Source organism: Pogona vitticeps, chromosome 14 (assembly GCF_051106095.1).
Source record: "Pogona vitticeps strain Pit_001003342236 chromosome 14, PviZW2.1, whole genome shotgun sequence".
Classification (NCBI taxonomy): Eukaryota; Metazoa; Chordata; class Lepidosauria; order Squamata; family Agamidae; genus Pogona; species Pogona vitticeps.
Genome location: NC_135796.1, coordinates 5,743,726 through 5,765,188, shown reverse-complemented (window position 1 = coordinate 5,765,188; position 21,463 = coordinate 5,743,726). Strand labels below are relative to the sequence as shown.

Here is a 21,463-nt window from a genome sequence, read left to right as displayed (position 1 = left end):
CCACCTCCTCCTCCCCTTGCCTTATAGAGAAACCGCATTTTGGACCAAGTAAAACGTTGCAGTTTTGAATTTCTAAGCGAATTCCTCCAGTTGCGCAGGAGAAGTGCAGGGGCTCACCAAGCATAATTACCTCTGCATTCCCCAGATTAGCTCACCCCTTTTGTCATCAACTGACACTTACAGTCTCAATAACTTACTCTGAGACTTTATTAGGAGAAAGAATAAAGGGTTTTCATTTGCTTGCGGCAAGCTGATAACAGCAAGCTAACAACATGGCTAGCTGCTTTGAGCAACAGGCCTCAACAGACTAACTGCTTTCAACAGACTACGGGGAGGGGGGGAGAGACCAGAAAGAAGCAGAATGGAGGCATGGGGGAATCAGAGCCAGGGGGGAACAATTGGTTAGTGCTGGATAGATTGACAGTCACTCCAGCCCAGAAACGTCCCTTCTAGCCACACCTACTAAAGGAAGCATGCGAGGTTGGGGGGGGGGGGGAACCCTGCAATACAAAACAGAGAAAGGCCAACATGGAACTCACATGCCTCATTTTTCAGCCTCACCACATCCCTTCCTTTTTACACTTTGAAAGAAATCTGTTTCAAGGGCCCTGGAAAGTAAGGAAAATTAAATGTGGAAGACAGCAAAATTGATCAGTTTCATCCATTCCTTGCCAGATTCCCCCACCCTGAGGTCCTACACACAAAAGGCAAGATTCCCCACCCAAGCAAGATACTGCATCACTGGGATCCATATGCGACCCTGATCTCGGGCAGGAAAATCCAGGGCCAGGAAAAGGTCTTGCTGGATCACCAACAGCTCCATCCGTTCAGGCAGCTGAAACCAAGCAGCTGGAATAAGGCCTAGATGGTCTGGAGGATGAGTTCTGGGTTCAATGATACCTTTACTGGGTCACAAGCAAAGTAAGAAACAAGGCAAGATTCTGTGTTTTCCCATCACACTTCATCAGGCAAAGCTGGTTTAAAGCTAGAGGGTAAATTAGGAACCAAACTGTCCCCTAAACGGAGCCAGAGATTGATGTACAGAAACACTCCAAACCGACAGAAGGTAAGGTGGCATAGATATTTTATTATGACAATCATTGTCTTCAAACAAATTCAGCAACTTTTGATCACACAAGGCAGAGAGACAGACAGAAATTCCTTCATATGACAAACCAGTGGAACCACATAACCTGGTCAAAAGAGGTAGGCTGCATTTCATTGAGAAGCCATCCTGTTTTGGGCTCAAAACATGAAGGAGAAGGGGAAGCAAAGGGGAGAGAAAGCGTCCCTGAAAACTCCACAAAGAATTTTGGGTGGAACTTTTCACAGATGGTATTGAAACGTAACATCTGCACTGGCTGAGACACAGAGTCTAGATCTGGGTCTCACACTCTGCTGTGCGCAAACAATATTCGTGTGCTCCCAGTTTGCACCAACAGAGCGACCGGCTTTCAAGAGAGTTTTTGTGAATGAACCACGAGAACTTTTTGACGTGTGGCATGCTCAATGGTGGAACACCTCAATGTTACCTGTGTCCCCAACAAACAGCATCCATTTCATTCACACTCTTACATGTATGCTTGAAATGACTGAGACGAGTACACAGATAGCATTTTTTCCCAGATGTACCCAAATGATACTGGGCAGATGGAGCCCACGTACAGAGACCCCAGGGACATTTTTGCAGCCCATCAGGCCCTCCCCGAGCCCTCTAGTATCCATCGAGTATCCCACGTCTGCTCCTGGAGGTACCTAAGAGTGGCCCTTTTTAAATTTGGGACTTTTGAGGGGCCTCCAAGACCACCCCGCTGGCCGAAACAGAAATGCATCTTTGGGCATTTCTTTGGTTGGCTTGTTTTTTTAAAAAAATAATCACCGTTTTCAACCGAACCCAGGGCTGGCACAGCCCACAGTGGGGGCTGCAAGAGCCGATTTGGCCCTTAGGCCCCTGAGATGGTCCACCTTGACTTGAGAAACCAGTGTCATGCTGGAGGAAATGTAGGCAATTAGGCATTTTATGTACAAGGTAGGCATTTTATCCACACCGGGCGGAAGGGCCCTGAAGTCCAAAGAAATACTGGACTGGAGTAGTACGTAAGGTTTAAAAAACAGCCAGCTAGAAACTTCCTGCAGGGCCAGGTAGCAACTCTGCATTCTCCAATGTTATGAATGAGCCAATCCTGTCCCCTGCAGTTCACAACAGGGCTCCAATAATAAGAAAAGTGAGGAGTAGTAACAGAAACACACACACACACACACAAGAACTCTTCTACTTGAAGATGGCTTGACAGAATCTAAGACCCACTCATCAGTCAGCAAATTACAGATCAGAGCCCTGTCAGACTTTCACCAATTAGCAAAAGGCACTTCTGGGGGGGGGTTATCTTTTCTTCTCCTGGCCTTTCTCTGAAATGGACCATTTTTCCAACAAAGCCTTCAGAACTTGCGTCAGCCTCTGCCTTGGAAGAAAACTGCGCTTTGTGCACTACCATTTCAAGAGTCTGAGTCAAAACACACACAAAAGGAAGCATTTCTTCACTTCCATTGAGCTGCTTCCCTTCCCCACAATGGGATCTTCTCAGAAACAGCACCCCAGAAAACAGAACCACCAATTAGGCCCTTGTTGGCCTACCAATGGCCAATCACAAAACAGAACCACCAATTAGGCCCTTGTTGGCCTACCAATGACCAATCACAAAACAGAGGCATGTTAAACTGCAAAATGCAGGGGTGAGACAGTCAGAGAAAGCACCCCTTTCTCAATCTGCACCAACTATATCGCCTGGTTTGACCCTCCAGCCGATACCTGCTGTTAAGTTTATCTCTCCTCGACCTTCCTTATGCAATTTGCCAATGCAGGAACAGCCAGAAGCTCAAGGGGCTGAAAAAGTGTAATGGTTTGGAGCGACCTCAAGGATTGCAGGAAGCATGGAACAGATCCTGTGGAAAACAAATGGTGCTGGTGAGGATGCTCTTCAGTTGTTTCTGGGATTCCTTGACTTATCCTCCTAGAGTCCTTTATTTGGTCACTGAGAATTCTATTTTTTAATAGTACGAATAGCTTGGGAATTTCCGGAGTTGCAACGAACTTTGCTTTGGGTTCAGCTAACTTAAAGCCAGTTTAAGCATGCCCTGCCCAAGCATGCCAATCTTGCTACATCCTCCATCTGGCAGGACGTCCTAGTGTTCCCCATTTCCTGGGGGCACCCAAAGAGCTTAAATGCACACGTCAAACACAAGCACCGGAGCTGTGACCACCGACGCGTTCATTGCAGCAGGCAAGAAAACCAGCTCAGGAACTCAGATCTTCCAGGGATACTTCCAGCTGCGCCTCTCGTTTAAGGAAGCATCAGAAGGAAAAAGCAAGGTCACGAAGGGTCATTTTGTCTCTAAAGTGGAGGGGCAGGCGGGGATGAAGGCTCGATCACATCCAAGCAATGACCCTTTGACCAGGACCATCCTGGGCTCAAACTAGTTTGAACTTCTACAGAACCAGCATTGCTTACCTGAGTCAAGTGATATTTGCCTTGCTGTTTCTACTGCTGTTACTCTTTTGCATTGAGTGATATAAAGTTTAACAAATCAGCACAAGGTGGATTTTGGATGAGATGTTAAGCATTTCCTCCAATATCCAGATGGGAGGCCAGGACCTTTCATGACAGCTGGTCAGACTACAGGTGTGAAAGCTCAGGTGGGGCTCGCTGATTTACTTATTCATTCTATAGCGGGACCACTCCCAGAAATGTTATTCAGCTACCTGACTGCATTCTGAAATTTCAACAGGATTTTTTAAAAAAAAAAAACACATATATTCATGTCTTTGTAGCCGTAGGCACAGAGCCGCTACAAACGAGAAACTTAAATGAAAAACAAAAAATAAATTCAGAAAGCTAAGGTTCTCAGGGAGCCAAATTCTGTGCACTTTTGTGCCTCTGCGAAAATGCCACACATGAGTAACCTCAGTTTATATCCCTTCATTACACACTGCTCTCTCCTTTTCAAAAAGAAACCCTTCATTTATCTTTTTAAAAGGGGAAAGGGAAAAAAAAACAACCCATCACCAGGACTTGCTAAGGGTGAGGTCTGAGTCCAGAACAATGGCATGGCAACAGATGGAAAGGGCGCCTGGCATACAAGTTGGCAGCGACAGGAGAAGTCCAGCCACGCAAAGCATCACCCCCAGCAGACCTGGACGGGGGAGAATCTCCAAAGGTCAGGATGGCCCATGTGCAGGAGGTTGTGGAAGGGCGAGGAGCTCCACTGGAAAGCCGGCACGTCGTCCCAGGTCGGGCCACTGGCGGCCACAAAACTGTAGTTCTTAGCCATGCCGAAGGAAGTCACCTAGAGAAAGAAGGGACCGAAACATCAGAAGAAAGCCCAGCGCTTCTCCAAAGCTAGTGAAACTTACACGTTCTTCACTCTGCAACTACCAGACCTTCTACACCAGCCTGATGAGGACAGCAAGGGGGAGGATTCTCAGAGTGGGGATCCAAAAATGTGCTTCCAAACACTATGTATCATTTAAGAAGATGCCAACCCTCCAGATGCCATCAGAGAAAGAAGAGGCCCAGCATCTGCAGCTGAAAACCCCTTCTCCTCTCGGAGGCCAAGGGCCCTTCGCTTTGAAGGCACCACCAGATTCTGCTGTTTTTAGAACCAAACCCACTCCTAAGAGGGAGAGCTTGCCTCAAGCTTGTTTGCCATTCCTCCCAGGGCAGGTGATCTTCCTTTCGCTCCCAACGACTCACCTTCATATCGGTACCCCCATGCGCCCTCTGGCGCAGGGCCCCAAAGGGGTACGTGCCGTTGGCAGGATTAAGGTCTGAGCGAGCGGCGATTGCATTTTCTCCGTTCTGTTTCGGGTCACACGTTGGACAGCGGGACAGGGGATCCCTCAGGAAGTTGTTGAACCTACAAAAGATGAGGAGGAAGAAGTGAAGGGGGAGGGTGTAACCTAGTAGTGCCAAAAAAAACCCCACAAAACCCCAAGGGCTTAGGGAGTTGTGACAGCAAACTTTCCTTGCTAGGCGGGGCCACAATGGCATCACCATGCCCAACTCCCATTGAGCCACACATCTCTGTGCCAGGAACGAGCCAATTGAGTGTCCCAAATCAACGTGCACCCTCCCCATTCCCTAGTTCAGTGTCAAAAGCAAGGTTGTGTCACATAAAGGAAGCCATTTAGGTTGACTACCCCCAACCTACTGAGAGCAACAATCTCACCGCATGAGCTGGATCATAGAGCCCAGGTCCCGGACAAGAGTCTGATTACGGCGGAAGATCTGAGCCCGTGGGGTTTTTTCGTAGGAGAACCAGTCCCCATACTTCTGCACCAGCTGGGGAAGACCACTGGCGTTGAAGATTTCTTTAAAGTACCTGGTGTGGGTGATCACGGAACAAAGGAGAGGCAATTAGCCTTCAGAGAAAGTACCAAGAAGAGTTGACAACAGATGTCCGAGCCAGCGGAGCTTCAGGCAACGTCTTGAGAACTCTTTTTATTAATTTAGCACGATTACATAGTATGTTGTGAGAATTCAGACAGAATACTAGTTACCTAATCACCACTAGGATTGGCCACAGAAACTCTCTGATCTTATGCTCTAACTCTAAGCAGAAAGGCAGAATGAGGGGTTACCCCGCCCGCTGGGAGCCACTGCTCTCTGCCAGGAGTGTAATGCAGCCAACAACCTTGGGCAGAGGTTTCCCACAAGCTGGGCACCGAGAAACAGCTATTCAAGCAACAGTGGGAAGGCTGTAGTTCTGGACTTGTGCTACAGAGTCCCAGCTATACACCCAGGGGGTCCCAGGTTCAATCCTGGTGACTCCTGCTTATAGGATCAGGTATCCAGTGACGGGAAAGATGATTTTTTCTCCTTGAGAAGCTCTGAAAGTTGGACTAGGTAACATTGAGTTAGACAAATGGCTTCTAAATGTTTAACCTTCCAGATGTTTTGGGCTTCAATTCCCAGAATCCCTTGCTCTTGGCCATGCTGGCTAGGGCTTCTGCCATTAGCCAAACATTAAAAATCACTGGCTAAATCAGGGGTGGATAATGATGCAAAGAGCTGGTACATTCACTGAAATATTAGGTCAGGGGAAGGGAAGACTGAAACCCCAGGGGGTAGAAAATATAATACTCTTTATTCCAGTGTAGAATGCCTGATGCATTTCAGCCTATCCGCCTTCTTCAAGGACTGTGCAACATAAATCAGGGGTGGCCAAACTCGAAGGGGGAGTCTGAGGGTCATTTTTACTGGCTCAGGACCACTACATTAACTCCTCTCTATCGCAATGGACTGGAAGGTCTCTTCCTACTGAATGGGGAGAAACACTTTCCACAGTATGACTAGACAAGAAAAAAGAAAAAAATCCAGGCTAAACTCCTTGTCCTCTGAATCACAGTGCTTTGTGTCCCACAGATATACGTCCGGGCTTACAAACGTACACCCAGACTTTTAAAAAAAAGATTTACTGGATAAAACTATTTGACAAAATGCTTGGATCCTGAAGTATTCAGTGCCTATTAAGGATTCGATATTTAAAAAAACCCTATTGGTAAAAATACCTTAGTTCTCCATTCTGAAAACTTTGTTTAGGCCTTTTCTCCCAGGCAAACCACACTGAGGTGTCTGGAAAGTGTATGTAAGTCAGGTAGAACTTCCAGAATGGGATATCATGGAATTTGTGGTCCAAGAAATCTGAAAATCTCATCCCTAGTGCCTATATATCCCCCCCCCCACTGCCGCCTGCTGAGAAGCTGACTTGCAGCAGCTTCCTGATCAGGCTCGAACAATGCAGAAATCAACAAAGTGAATTTGGACTGAATCAGACCCAGCCCTCTGTCGTCAACACTGACCAGCAAGGACTCTCTAGAATTCGGACAGGGAGGAGACATCATTCCTTGTGCATATTGAGAACTGAGCCACAGATATTTTTCAGGCAAAACAGATGGTCCACCACACAGCTAGAGCCTTTTAGCTGAATAAAGGGTTGTTTCCCTCGCAATAAGTGCCTCCTGCTGGCATTGGTTAATGTCTTCCATCTGCCTTGTCCTCTCCTTAGATGTTAAAACTTTGTGCCGTAATAGATATCAACTTGATTTGATTCCAAATGGCTTTCAATATTTTATTGTACTATATTACCGTATTTTTCTATGTATAAGACGACCCAATGTATAAGACGACCCCCACTTTTCCAACCCCAAATAAGAAAATTTGATCGCTGCTTTCCTCCTCCACTTCCTAAGCCCCACAAAAGCAGGATCAAAGGGCTGCAGAAGTGGAGGGGGAAAGCAGCGATCTTAGGAAATGGAGGTGTAAAGCAGCAATCAAAGGGCTGCAGGATCAAAAGGCTTCAATCCTGCAGCCCTTTGCTCGCTGCTTTCCCCTTCCACTTCCTAAGTATGCATACCCCACTCTGGATCCACTTGCAGGCGAGGAGAAACAGCGCCCGTGGCTTCAGATTTGTGAAGCAGCAGCAGAAGCAGAAACGGAGAGGGTGGGTCCTGGCACGGAGGCGCCTCCAGACCACACTGATGAGCATAGGGTAGACAGTTTTGCTAATGCACAGTTTTCTCCTCGGCTTACCTCCGTGTAAAAGATGACCCTCAATTTTTCTTCCAAAGGTTTTAGGAAAAAGTATCATCTTTTACACAGAAAAATACGGTATAGTGTTTATATTGTTTTATCTGATGTATGGCCTGCGTGCCACGCAATAAACTTATTTTGCTTGCTTGAAGAAACGCACACATAAAGCTGCTTTATACCAAGTAAAATTACTGGTCCATCTAGTTTAGTAACCAGTACATCAGAAGTGGACACCCTGTGACGCTCTAGAAGTTGTTCACCACAACTCCCATCAGCAGCAGCCAGCAGTGCTAATGGTGAGGGATCGCCAGAGGAGTTCACCACCCAAAAGGAATAGGAGGACCTTGACAGGCATGGCTAACAACGACTAGCAGTCGCTCAGCAGGGTTTTAGCCTCGGAAACACCTAGGATTGAACTTGGCACCTCCAGTATGCAAAGCCACCCAGCTACAGGCATTCCTCAACAAGGCATGGAGGGAGCAAGGGTGACAACAGCCAAGAGCGTCCTTACGGCACATTGTAGCTCGCCCAATAGCCTTCTTCGTACAGCAGCTGGGTCTTGTCATCGGCAAGTATCATCCCCCTGGAAAGGCAGACAGAAAAGCAAATCAACCTGTTCTGGATGGGAGCCAAGCGAGACACTTGGGATAAAGCGCAGGTTGAAAGGGTTACTTTTTGAACGGCTGTTCTTACGGTCTGTCGAAACCATTCTGATTCTCATCGGGTTTTCAAGGCATGCAAGATATTTATGGGGTGATATTACCAGCACCCCAGCAAGTTTCCACAGCTGAGCAGGGACCTGAACTCAGGTCTCCCGAGTCCTAGTCCATCACTCTAACCATTTACGCTATGCTTGCTCTTTCTGACCGGTCAAATCCTCTGGTCAAGATGGCTGCTTGCCAAGCTGGCCGGGCGATTCCCAAAACACAACATCTCCCAAAATGTGAATATGACAAGATGGCAGAAAATAAACCTTGGCTCATTCTGAGCTGGCAGTGGTCCCCAACCTTGGGCCTCCAGATGTTTTTGGACTTCAACTCTCAGAAATCCTGGCCAGCAGAGGTGGTGGTGGTGAAGGCTTCTGGGAGTTGTAGTCCAAGAACATTTGGAGGCCCACGGTTGGGGACCACTGCTGTAAGGGACACAGGCAAAAACCTGACACAGGATCCACCTGGGCAGGGCGAGGAACCAGCCATTTCCCTCCAAATCATTCCAGCTAGAGATGGGTATGAATCATTTTGGCACCTCCACAGGCGTTCCACGGGCACCACATGCTTTCCTCTCCTGCCTTCTCTGGGCAATCATCCACTCACTTACACCAGCGTGCACTTCCCATCTCCGCATGCAATCACCACTCAGACAAGGAGGCAGGGCAGGGAAATCCATGCTGCTGTCAGTGAGTGGATGATCGCCCAAGGAGGCAGAAGAGGGAAGGGCACTGCTGTTGGTGAATGGGTGACTGCCCGACAGGCTGGGGAGAAGGGCGCACAGTGTCCGTGGAACACCTCTCCAAACCGGACCGGACCGTGGTTCATTACTCCAACCTTCAGAGAGGACCTTTGGTATATTAAACATTCATACAGCAAAGAGCCCAAGAACAACAGCCATCCTTTAAAAAAAAAAAACGGAATCTAAAACCACTACCGGCATCTTCTAAAGTGATCCTTCCATTTTAGGACAAGAATAAGAGGAAGAGTTTCAATATTTTGAGGCCATATCAAAAGCAGCACAAAGAAACATTATTGCAGAAAACCCTGCAAGGGAGGGTGTAGAATTTTTTAAAAAAGAAGAAGAACCTGGACCTGAGAAGAAAGAAGGCAACCAGCCAGTTCTGTATGACGAAGAAGAAAAGGGGAAAAGAAAAAGTAGTAGTCGTGATAGTAGCTTACAGCACTTACGGGATCTGCTCCAGCACAGTCAACACACCTTCCTGGAGGCTTGCCTTGCCTGGGATAAAGGCTTTATAATCCACAATCATCCACTGATTATTGTATCTGTGCAAGACAAGACAGGCAAAATGTAGCACACGAGACTGCAGAAAATGCAGCACATGAGAAGCATAATTAACTAGAAATATAGAGTCAGCAGCTGGCAGCCCTAGGATGAAAACTGGCCTTCTAGAGATGCACCCTTCTGTTAACATTAAATGCCACAATTCATCCAGTGGCCGTCAGTTTTTTGGGCAGTTTTAACCTCACAGCAACCCCCTATGAGGTAGGCTGGACTCAGATGGGGCTTAGGTCAAGGTCAGTGGACCAAGCACTGCGGGCCAGCAGGTGATGTGAAGAAGAATCGAAGCTCAGCTCTCTAGCTCTGACGCTGCCTCCTCCCTGCTCCCTGTCCCCACTGGTTGCCCTCCAAACACATGCCATGACAACTCCCATGGACCACCTATCTATTGGCTGTTGACCAGGGGAACTGCAGTCCACAGGCAAAACACGGCTTCCGTCATGCCGCTGCGATGGCCTCCCACTCACGTGCCACTGTTGTATTTCTGGAAGATGACCGCCCACTCCGCCCCACTCGTGGCCAGCCGGTTGGCCACAATGTTCCGCAGCCATTCCAGGACACTGTCTTGGGGCTGGAGGTACTTCCACCGGCTGCTGTCGCTGTTCCCAATTGTGGTTTCAAGAGAGACCTGGAGAGGGAAGAATTTCTGAGTGCCCCCTTTATGATGGAGTATTAGAGAACCAGGTGGAATTAAGGATCCTGCCCATCAGCTGCAGTGGCCCATTGAGGACTGAAATACAATAATGCCCCAATTAGCACTCAGGATGCATTCAAGAAAAAAGGAGTACTAACCGAATGAGCATTAAATAGGATCACCATCTGTCCGATCTCCTTTGACCTGGGTTACTCCCTTCAGCAGGGGCTTGGACTCAATGGGCTTCCAACCCCATGAACTAGAGAACCGCTTCAACTCCACCAAGAGTTGGTGGGCTGGGCCTATGTCTCCTGGAGGCATGGTCTACCCGATGCAGAGCACCACAAAACGGACACCCGAGCATTGTGCTGCAGTGAATCATCACTTAAGGGTAGGGTTGACAGGCGTCAGGCAAAAGGAGGACATGTCCTCCTTTTTAGCCTAGTGTCCTCCAATGTCAGGCTTTTGTATATTTTATGTTATAATTTTGGATGGGAGGGGGAGAGGTGGAAGGTGTTTCTTGGTCGGTTCACTAAGATACATTTATTGGCAGCTATTGTAATAAAATCATATTGATTGAGGGTTTAATTTGGAATGATTCAAATGAAACATTCACTATGTCCTCCCCTGTCCTCTTTTTGGTCTTTTTATGTCCTCCTTTTGGCACCCATGTATCTGGCAACCCTACTTAAGGGGGCAGCGGTATATGAGTATTACTGGTCTATTTGGGAGATCTATTGTTTCTGGGCATGCCTGGGCTCCTGCAGTCTGTCCAGATACACCCAGAGTATCTGTCAATATACCTAAATAACAGAAAAATGGGAGGAAAGGGTTATCCTAGGAAAAAGCCATGGAAGGCTGGCTGGCCAGAACTAAGGATGGGATTTTTGTGTTTGTTTTTGGACAACACATCCCATAATTCTGTATTCCAATACAGTGGTGCCTCGCTTGACAACGTTAATTCCTTCCAGCGAAATTGCTGTAGAGCGAAAACATTGTCAAAAGAAATTTTAAAAACCCATTGAAATACATTAAAAACCGGTTAATGCATTCCAATGGGTGAAATACCTAATCATCCAGTGAAGATCCTCCATATGGCAGTCAATTTCGGGTGCCTGTCTTGCGAAAAATGCCTCCTAAAAACAGCAGGGAGCCATTTTGAGCAGCCGGCAGCCATTTTGAAAACCCAACGATCAGCTATTTTGAGCGCCGTAATGCGAAGAATCGGTTCCCGAAGCAGGGAACCGATCGTCACAAAGCCAAAAAAACCCCATTAAAACATTGTTTTGCGATCGCAAAAACATTGTCGTGAAGCGGATTTGTCATTATACAGGGTAATTGTTAAGTGGGGCACGACTGTAGTTCTTATCTGCCTTGCAGGCACCTTGCAGACACCTGAATATGATGCATCTGAGAGAACATCCTAAATGAGAAAGCTTTGAGGTCTAGCTAGGCCTAGCTCTGCCCAAGCTGCCTGCTCAGAAAAAAAAAGTTCCCAGCAGGCACTGGGACAGGAAGAGGACGACACTTGGATGGAACTCGGCCTAGCTAAACCTCAAGGCCTTCCTTTCTCCCCAATGAGCCATGTTTAGGCACCTATAAGGTTCCTGTAAGTTAAGCAGAACTCACAGAATGGAGAAATATGGAATTTGTGGTCCAGAAAATTAAAAAAAAACCCTCTATTCCTAGCTAAACACCAAACAAGACTTGCATGCCAGGCGGTGTTCTACCGCCAAGCCACACTCTTCCATTTAGCCACACCTGTAGGGTGGCCTCTGTAGGGAGGAGATGCTCCCCACCCACCCAGGCCCACGTGGAAGGGAAGAAGGAACTGCTTGCCACTCACCAAGCCACTGCTCAAAATGTAGAAGTCATCCCCGGAGAAGATCATGCCAGGATAGGAAGAGAAAGCCTGGGAGTAGCCAGGGATCAAGCGGTCACCTGCAGGACCCAACCACAAGCAGCTGTGGGTCCACAGCAGCCGTCTGCCGAGACCCACCTCCCTCGCTCACCCCACCCCAATCTTGAACAACGGGGTATGGTTTGTGCACCCCACACTCTGCTTCCCCGGCAATGCAGAAGAGAGGTTGAAGTCAGTCCCTGGGAAGGCTTCAGTCTTGCAAACCGTGGGAATAAAGCTGGGTCGGCACATACACATTTTCCACACCCCAGCAGACTTCAACCAGTGCCTATCATTCCAGCCTGCCTAGAGGGCACCAGCTAATGGGAGGTTAGCACAGAAACTAAGAGCAGGAACCAGGAGGTCCCAGCCCCACTGTAGCCCTAGATTTGCTGGATGACAAACATGAATGAGGAACGTCTAGCTTGCACGCCAGATATAAGCCCAGAGAGGAGGTTGTCTCTCTGGCCCTGCAGGTTCTCCTGATGCTGGAGGAGATAAGAGGTGACTTAAAAGCCAGGAAGCTTTTAGACGGTCCCTTCAACCTGCACACTGTTGGGATACAGTCCCCTTTTCACTTTCAGACCCTTCTTAAATTATAACATTGGACCCTCAGGTGAAAAATAGTTCCCATCCCAGCTTTGGCAAGTACACATTTTTCCAGCCCATCAATAATTCTTGAATCACGATAGCATGAGGAGGACTGACCCTAAAATTACGAATCACAACCCACTCCATTGTTACTCCATTGCTACTCACTGTGGGCTGAAGTCCGGAACGGCAAAGTATACCTCTTGAGGATGCGCAGCATGCTCTGGTAGCCGTTCCATGTGTCATGGGAGACCAGGAGATCCTGGTTGCCAGGCAACAGTTTGATGAGGGCCGAACACGACCCAGAGCCTAAGACACGGTGGTTGCCGGATTTATTGAAGGCGGATTCAAGGTCTTCCAAATCACCTCCCAACTGGAACAAGCTGGTAGGGACAAAATACATGTGTTGGGGGAAAAAAGAGACCCAATTCCTTCCCCACTAGCAAAGTGAGGCCCTTTATGGAACGGGGGGGCAACTCCATGCTCTTGGGGGGAGGTGTTGCACTGTGCTCCTGCACACAAGCGCAACACACCCACCCTGGGCGGCGGTCCGTCTCCGTGGCCCAGTTCTGGCAAGCTCACTGACCAGCACCAGGCCATGGACCAGGGGTTGGGGACTCCTGCTATAAAGCATGGCTCGAGAAACCACAATCCTCTAGAGATTGATGAACTAGTACTTCCATTATCCTCCTTCCCTGGCCGTGGTGGAAGGGGCTGCTGGGGACTGGAGACCCTTCACATATTCTTCAAGCCCTGCTCTAAAGCACTGCGAGATGTTATGCCGAGTTTTCCTTACCAATTTATTTCGTATTATATTGTTTAATAGCAGAAATCTCACCTCCACAAGGGTTAGAAACCAAGAGAGCTTGGGAAAAGTTAGTTTTGGGGACTACAACTACCAGAATCCCCCATACAGCACAGCCAACAATCACACTCGCTGGAGGCTTCTGCCAGTGTAGGTATATCCTTCTATAGATATGCCCATGCAGCCCTTCTCTGTGTTCCTCCTTCTCCTGTCTCATCAGGCTTTAACCCTCGCCCTCTTTCTCAACTGTATGAAAAGGTCAGGGACCCCACAGACAGAAGCAGCAACTGAGTCACCTACAGGCCCTATCAAGGAATCAGCCCCCTAGGGCTGCTGCTGCAAGTTTCATCTCTGGCAGTTAAAGGTGCTTGCTGGTGTAATCACCGACAATGGTACCGCAAGCTACAGATATATTTTAGATAACTAAAATTAGCTAATTAAAACAAAACAAACCTGAGATTTCATTAACACACACACCAACTTCCAGGTATACATATCACAGACTCTGAATTGTGCTGTGGGCATACACAGACACAGTGGCCAGAATCCCTTTCATTTTTGCATAATATAAAGTTAAGCCCTTGGAAGTGTGCCACACATTACACCCGAGCAACGAGGACCGTGCAATTCAATTATGCAGCTGGCTGCAGACTTCCTCTTGCGAAGGGCCCTGAAACTGCACATGGGTGAACAGCACATCAGCTTAGGTGTGATTAGAGTCACCACTGGCATGACTCTGAATTATGGAGGCATAGCTTACTCAACAAGGGATGTGGTGGCGCTGCAGGCTAAACGACAGAAGCCTTTGTGTGCTGCAGGGTCAGAAGACCAGCAGTCATAAGATCGAATCCACGCGACAGAGTAGCTCCCGTTGCTTATCCCAGCTCCCGCCAACCTAGCAGATCGAAAGCATGTAAAAATGCAAGTAGATCAATAGGGACCACCTCGGTGGGAAGGTAACAGCGTTCCGTGTCTATGTCGCACTGGCCATGTGCCCACGGAAGATTGTCTTCGGACAAATGCTGGCTCTACGGCTTGGAAACCGGGATGAGCACCGCCCCCTAGAGTCGAACACGGCTGGACAAAAATTGTCAAGGGGAACCTTTACCTTTACTAGCTTACTGCAGTCATAAGCTCTTTGGTTATAAGAGGTTTGCATTGATACCTGCATTTGTGCTCACACAGAAATAAACAGGGCACCACGGGTGGTATCCAGCCCTGGTTACATGGGCTTTATAAACGCTCTTGGCAGAGTGATCCCAGAGGATGGTACGCTTTTGAACTAAGATGCAATGGGCAGACCAGATAACTTCTATGCAGGAAAGGTGTGGGGACCAATTGGTCTTTTGACTCCGGAAGCAACTTGTCTTAGGATGACCCGGAGAATCTACCATTTTCCCACGCAATTTCAGTCTCTAATTCCATTTCTCCCCAAGCACCTTTCCCTGATGGTCCCAACTTTTGCTGATTCCCTGCCTGGCTGCCTGTCCCTACCCTGATCTGGCTGTTTAATGTCATCTGAGATCCTTAGAATCTCTTACAGGGAAGGGATACGTTTCCTTCCGGCCTCTGCAGCTGGCTGCAGCCTATCTATCTCAGGAGAAATATGTGATGAAATGGCTATGAAGATCCCATTTTTTCTTTTTCTTTTCCCTCTCACGTGTGACTCACAGAAAGCCAAACGGGGCAATGGCGAACTTGCCCACCGGAAACGACACCTGTCCGTTGTAACCATCCTCAAGTCCCTTCAACTGGAGCAGGGCAAGGCGGACCTGGAAGTAAGAGCAGACAAGACAGAGTCACTCCCTTAACCAGAGGTTAAAATGGGTAGAAGGAGCCCTCACAAAGGCCCAAATCAGGATATTTTGCTCTTTCCTGTATACTTTCCTCAGGAGATCAAGTTGCATGTTATGATGGCTTTGGTGTCTGATACTGCTGTCAACGTAATGTACGTATTTCTTGCATTAATCAATGAAATCAATTACAAAACAGGAAATCAGCTGATGTTTTTTTGGTTCCTCTCCCCCTTAGGATTAGGAGATGCCTAGGTGTAAAACTGAAATTATGCAAGCACTTGGGGGGGGATTCATTTGAAAGTGTGCAGCTTCTCCTATGTGTTGGCACCTTACGACTGCAAAACCCCAGAGTTTAAAGACCTTTTCCCATTCCATCTATGCCTTGTTTCATTGACCGTCATGCCCAAATGGGAGAGCTCGGGAGAATTTGAAAGCCTGCACATGACGCATCAGCAGAAAAGTTAAAAACCACCACCATCAAGCCTTTCTGAGGATAATACGAACCCCAGATAACTTATGTTCTTGCATCAGTTTTAGTATTTTATTTTAAGAACTTTATGTGGGATTCTGGGGGCCAGGTGGAAGGCTATGATTATTCTAAACAAGTAAAGGAAATATTTTGTGACCTCCGCTTTTCACCATAAAAGATGGATTTTGGAATATTGCATCAGGCCAGCCTTTTTGCATTTTCCCCTTCACTGTACTGTAGCCATGCCTTTTAGCATGGTCGACAAGAGCAGCCCGGCGGAGACTGGCAGGACTGTCCGGATCCATCCAGCTGCTTTTAAATGCTGCGCAAATAAAGGATGTGGGTTGTCCCTCCTTTCTGGAAAGGCCTCCTTTCTCATGGGTCACCCTGAAGTCCCACTGAGAGCCAGGAAAAGATCATTTTTAAGAGGCAGTTCCCATGATCATTCAGCCAACCTTGTTTGCTTGCTACTGACCACATTCTGAGCATTTCAGTCTCCAAAAGTTACTGTTCCAAACACTGAGGTTGCAGGATTCGCTAAATCCAGAGATGGGGGGCCTTATGCCCAGGTGTTGAGCTCAGCCCTCCTGAGCACCCCATTGGGCTTGCTTGATCGCTCAGGATGGCCATAATCTCCCAAGGATACCATAGCTTCTTGGCTTCCAGGTATTCCTCTGGCCTTCTTTCCCCCCCACCAAAAAGTTAAAATGGGTCTCCTAAGGTGCAGGTAGTGATAGTTCAAGCTAAAAAACCCTGGTACAGTAGTGCCTCGCTTCATGAGGATAATCCATTCCAGCGAAATCGCTGTAGAGCGAAATCCTCGTTAAGCGAAATAAAAAATCCCATTGAAACACATTGAAAACCAGTTCAATGCATTCCAATGGGCTGAAACCTCACCGTCCAGCGAAGATCCTCCGTAGGGGCAGCCATTTTTGGTGCCTGTATAGCGAGGAATCCATCCCAAAACACAGTGGGGAGCCATTTTACATAGCGGGTGGCCATTTTGAAGCCGCCAATCAGCTATTTTGAAATCGTCGTAATGCAAAGAATCGGTTCTCGAAGCAGATTGTCGCAAAGCGGATTTTGCCTATTAAAACATCATTTTGCAATTGCAAAAGCAATTACAAAACAGTCATCGTATAGCGGTTTCGTCATTTAACAAAGCAATCGTTAAGCGAGGCACCACTGTGTTTTGAGCCCTGCTCATCACTATATAGCTACCTCTGGCTTGAAAGCTGTTCCTCACCCTTGACATAGCCTGGATCCGAACTCAAGAAGCTACACACCTGGTACCAGTATTCGGAGCTTTCGCCTGCCTCCATCTGCTGCTCCATCCAGGCCAGGTTAGTCTCAATGTAGTTCTTCAGCTTCTGACAGTAGTCGGTCTGGAATTTGAAGGGCCCACAGTAACCCACCATGGTGTTCATCCAATGCATGTACATCAGCTGGAAAGCACCAAACAGAGGGGGCAGTTAAAAAGAGGCTTCTAAGGCTACGTCCTTCGACAAAGAACTCAAGATTTGCCCCATACAGTCATACCAAAGCGTCAAGTTCCAGCCACAGCTGGAGACCTGCAATAAAATGTTGCAGCACAGGAATACATCTGTTCAGGGTTCCAGATACAAACAAGACAAAATGCTAACCAAACGGCAACAGCAATCGTATGCTTGTTGTCTTTTGTTTGGCCCTTAGTCTGAAATGATGGAAGACAACGTAGAAATGTTTAAGAATATGTTTTGTTTTGTTTTGTTTTTTGCAAAATGTTGGCTTCTGGTGGCTTCTGAAAATCAATTGCAATTTTTTATCTAGGCATATGAGTTAGGGTTTCTGGGAGTTGTAGTCCAAAAACATCTGGAGAGACAAGGTTGAGAACCAACAATATAGAATAACCCAAGGCAAACTTTTCAATGTTCCAGTTAACATACAAAACAACTGTTGGTGGTGAGAAGCCAGCCTTCTACACATGTTTAGAGAACTCTCCACATTTTTCAGACCTTCAAGAGTGTCCTCACTAAAGACAGGCTCCTAGGCAGCTGTCCTGCCCCAACCGGGCACCATTCAGACGTTCTGAACTGCCATTCCCATCTGCTCCAGCTAAGACTCTCCGTAGAGAGTGTCGGCTCATGGGATCGTGGGAACGAAAGTCCAAAACCGTGGAGGACCCACCATGTTGTAAGGCTAATCTGTGCTGGACTCAAGGAAGCCTGAGAAACATGGTGTACATACAGGCTGGCCCCCTCCCACAAGCGCACCCTCCCTCTTCATCGCTGCCTCACCTGCTGAGACACCGTCGCTTCAGCCAGCCCTGCCGCATAGGCCTGGAGGCTATCATTATACTTCTCATTGGTGGTTAGCTCCAGCAAGGCCCACCTAGAAAAGGAAGTTTTTTGGGGGAAGACATCAATGAAGGAACAAGCAGGTCACCTTTCCCTTTCAACCCAATAACAACACCCCTGTGATTAAGTCATGAGATGGACTTCTTTCCATCAATTTCAAGGATCTAGTCCTCAGGGTGAGATCTTTTCACCCACTGGCTCCCCCTGCCCCACTGCGTCCAAGTCACTCTGTGGACAGACCCCCTTCCAAAATTCTCCTTCAAACCTAGACCCATCCTGGAGGTAGCATGTGGCCGCCAGGGCTAGTCATTAGTGACCGTTTCAGGATCATCTTCCACTAATTGCACGTGCGTGTTTCTGTAGCAGCAGATTCAAACTGACAGTTGCAACAACAAAAAAATGCCTCCTCAAGTCAGTTCTAGATGTGCAGGATGGTGAAGAAGCAGCTTATCATTGCCACCTCCCCAGTGAGTTGGTATGGCCAAGCAGGGATTCGAATTCGGGTCTCTTGAGGGCAGTACTCTATCTGCAACACAGCATCAGCTCCTGGTGGCACCTTTAAAACTAACACATTTCAAAGTGAGGGTTTTAAAAATCATTATGAAAAACCAGAAGTGCTCCCACTCAAGAGTTCTGGTTCCTTGTTACAAACTTCTGTTTGTAATTTTCCTATTTAAATTTTTAATATTATTATTATTAGGTAAGTCTGCTGCTGCAGAAGTGTCCTGTGGCGCTTTTAAGACCAGCTTTTTTCATACCAGAACTGAATTCTTCAGATGAATTTTTGTTTTGGCTGTTGTTGAAGCAGACTAGCATAGCTAGTCTATGAAATCTGTGATCTTGGAATCTCTCTTCCTTTATACACATAAAGAGAGGCGGTTGCAACATGGTCTGCTCCGTGCTAAAGGTCTTCAAGGGTAAGGAACCCACAGCCTTCTAGATGTTTCAGACTTCTATTCCTGGAAGCCTCCGTCGGCACAGACAAGGACGATGGGATGGGACTTGTAGTCCAAACCATCTGGAGGGCGCCTGGTTCCCTGCCCTGTACTGCATTTCGGCAAACGGGAGAGAAATTTAACACAATTTGTTTTTTTTTAAAATGTACCGTATTTCACATACATCTTCCTACACCAGCTGGGGGAGAAAAGAGAAGTTGGGGGTCAACAAGCACAAATGGGGGGAAGTGAAACCAATGCAGACACTCCCAATATCTCCAGCTGTCTTCTGTCACCAAAATAGTGCTGTTTACTCAGAAGCCATTCCTTCTATGTTTGATGGGCTGATGGCTGTGGGAGCCTTGCACCAGTACACCTGGGGTGCTTGGTGCAGTTCACCTCGGAAGTAAAGCCACTGCCCTTCATTGGGACATTCTTGAAGGCAACCTCATACAGCCTCGTGGGTTGGAGTGCTTGGGTAAGGAAGCAGGGAAGAAGGGCGTCTGATTCTACACCGTGCCTTCCCCAAAGAGGAGCCAGTGAGATCACCCAGAGAGAGGGTGTGGGGATGATGGGCTTACTGAGCCCTGCCACCTCTGTGGCCTTGGGAAAGCCACGTTTCGTCTGAGAATATTGCCAGGAGGGACTGGACACCACTTTGGAGCGAGAAACCAACAACAGAATCCACCATATGCGATCAGCTGGCTGAACAGCTCAGTGACCTGTGTATCTGGCTGTAGAGCCATAAGTTGGGAGTTCGATTCCCCCTCTATGCCTCCTGGGAGAGGAGCCAGCCTGGGTGGCCTTGGGCCAGCTGCACACTCCCACAGCGCCCCTAGAGGAAGGGAAAGAAATAACCACTTCTGAATATTCTCTACCTAGAAAACCCTGGAAAACGCTGCCATAGCTTGGAATTGACTTGACTGCACACAATTCTTAAACAAATACAACTTTTCAGCCTGGCAGTGTCTCCCTTTGCCCTGTGGCACCGGCTTGGAACTGAAGTTTGCTGACACTTCTGCGGTGTAGCAGTCAAAAGTGGTGGACTGCCGCTCCCAAGACCTGGATTCGAATCCCCACTCCACCAAGAAGACACAGGGTGGGGGGGAAATGGCAAAACCACTCCTTAAGTATCCTCACTTACCTTGAATGCCCTGCTAGGGTTAAAAGAGTTAAGAGGGATAGTTAGGGAAGGATTGAAAACAAGAACTTGGAAAGTTGGTGTGGTTAAGATTGCCAAGAGTTAAACGGGCTAAGAAATCAATAAATAGTTGAATATAGTAATACCGTGATTAAAGTGAATCTACATAAGCAAACATAAATGTAATCAACGCAACGTTTATGGAATGAATAATAAAAGACCGTCCATGATTTTCTTTATGTGATTTACCTACAAACCCATAAATATTGTTGTATTATATTGTTATATTTGACAGCAGGGATCCCACCGGACAGCTTATCTCCATAACAAGCCGTAAAAAATAAATGCCGTATCCCCTCTCCCCGGTGAGTGGATCCCGGATCGTAAGGCCAGATCCGGATCGCTCCACGCGCGCGCCCCCCTCCTTCCCCCTACCCGGTGTCCCGGATCCCCTCGGTCAGGTTGGCCCAGGCGACGGCGTCGGGCGCCCAGCCCTCGACCACTCTCAGCGGCGGGACCCCCGGCTGGAGCACCACCGAGCAGCGGCGCGTCGGCTCCGATCCGGGCGCCGGGAAGAGGGGAGGCGGTGGGCGCGAAAGGGCCGGCAGGGCGGCGGCGAGAAGGAGCAGCAGCGGCGGCAGCGGCAGCTTCGCCATGGGCGCGGCGCGCGGGTCTCCTCGGGCGCAGTCCCAGGCGGGGGGCGAAGGTCCAGGAGGGGGGGAGAGGGCTCACGTGAGAGCCGCAGGCGACACCCGGGGAGGAGGAGGAGGAAGGAGGAGGAGGAGGAAGAAGAAGGGAGCCGCGATCCCGCCCCCCATGAGTGCCCGGCTCGCCCCTGCTCTCCCCGCCCGGAGAAGCGCCCAGGGCGCACCAAAAGCCGTGGCCAGCTGGGGAAGGGCGCTGGAGCGATCCCATCAGCCACCGTCCGTGAAGGATTGTGGGTGTTGTAGTCCAACATCTGGAAGGCCGCCGCTCACCTCGCCTGGGCGGTTTAAATGGGGTGCCGTTGCCTGGATGGTCCCTCCGAAAAAATAAAATAAAATAAAAGACATGAAAACATGGAGCACCTTAAAGGCGAACCGTGCTATTTTTAATGTAAGCTTTCATGCGCTTTCATTGCGCTGCGATGTTTTTTAAATGCACCGGTCGGTTAAAGCGATTCCTGATTTAGAACGTTACTGAGTTACTTTTAGAAGCAGCCGGTTAAAGCAGTGGTTCTTAACCTTGGGTTGCTCAGGTGTTTTTGAACTGCAACTC

At 48.2% G+C, this 21,463-nt stretch overlaps 1 protein-coding gene across 1 annotated transcript; it reads right to left on the bottom strand.

The window, feature by feature from the left end:
• Window positions 1–1,067: 1,067 nt before the first annotated feature.
• On the bottom strand, window positions 1,068–20,964 carry PLBD2 (phospholipase B domain containing 2). Its single transcript, XM_072983670.2, has 12 exons — window positions 20,642–20,964; window positions 18,071–18,164; window positions 17,081–17,239; window positions 15,201–15,301; window positions 12,893–13,107; window positions 12,080–12,174; window positions 10,067–10,227; window positions 9,488–9,583; window positions 8,101–8,172; window positions 5,227–5,379; window positions 4,752–4,914; window positions 1,068–4,344 (listed from the first exon to the last, which is right to left on the bottom strand). Exons 1-12 carry the CDS (start codon window positions 20,860–20,862, stop codon window positions 4,177–4,179), a joined length of 1,698 nt encoding a protein of 565 aa, XP_072839771.2. The 5' UTR covers window positions 20,863–20,964; the 3' UTR covers window positions 1,068–4,176.
• Window positions 20,965–21,463: the final 499 nt, after the last annotated feature.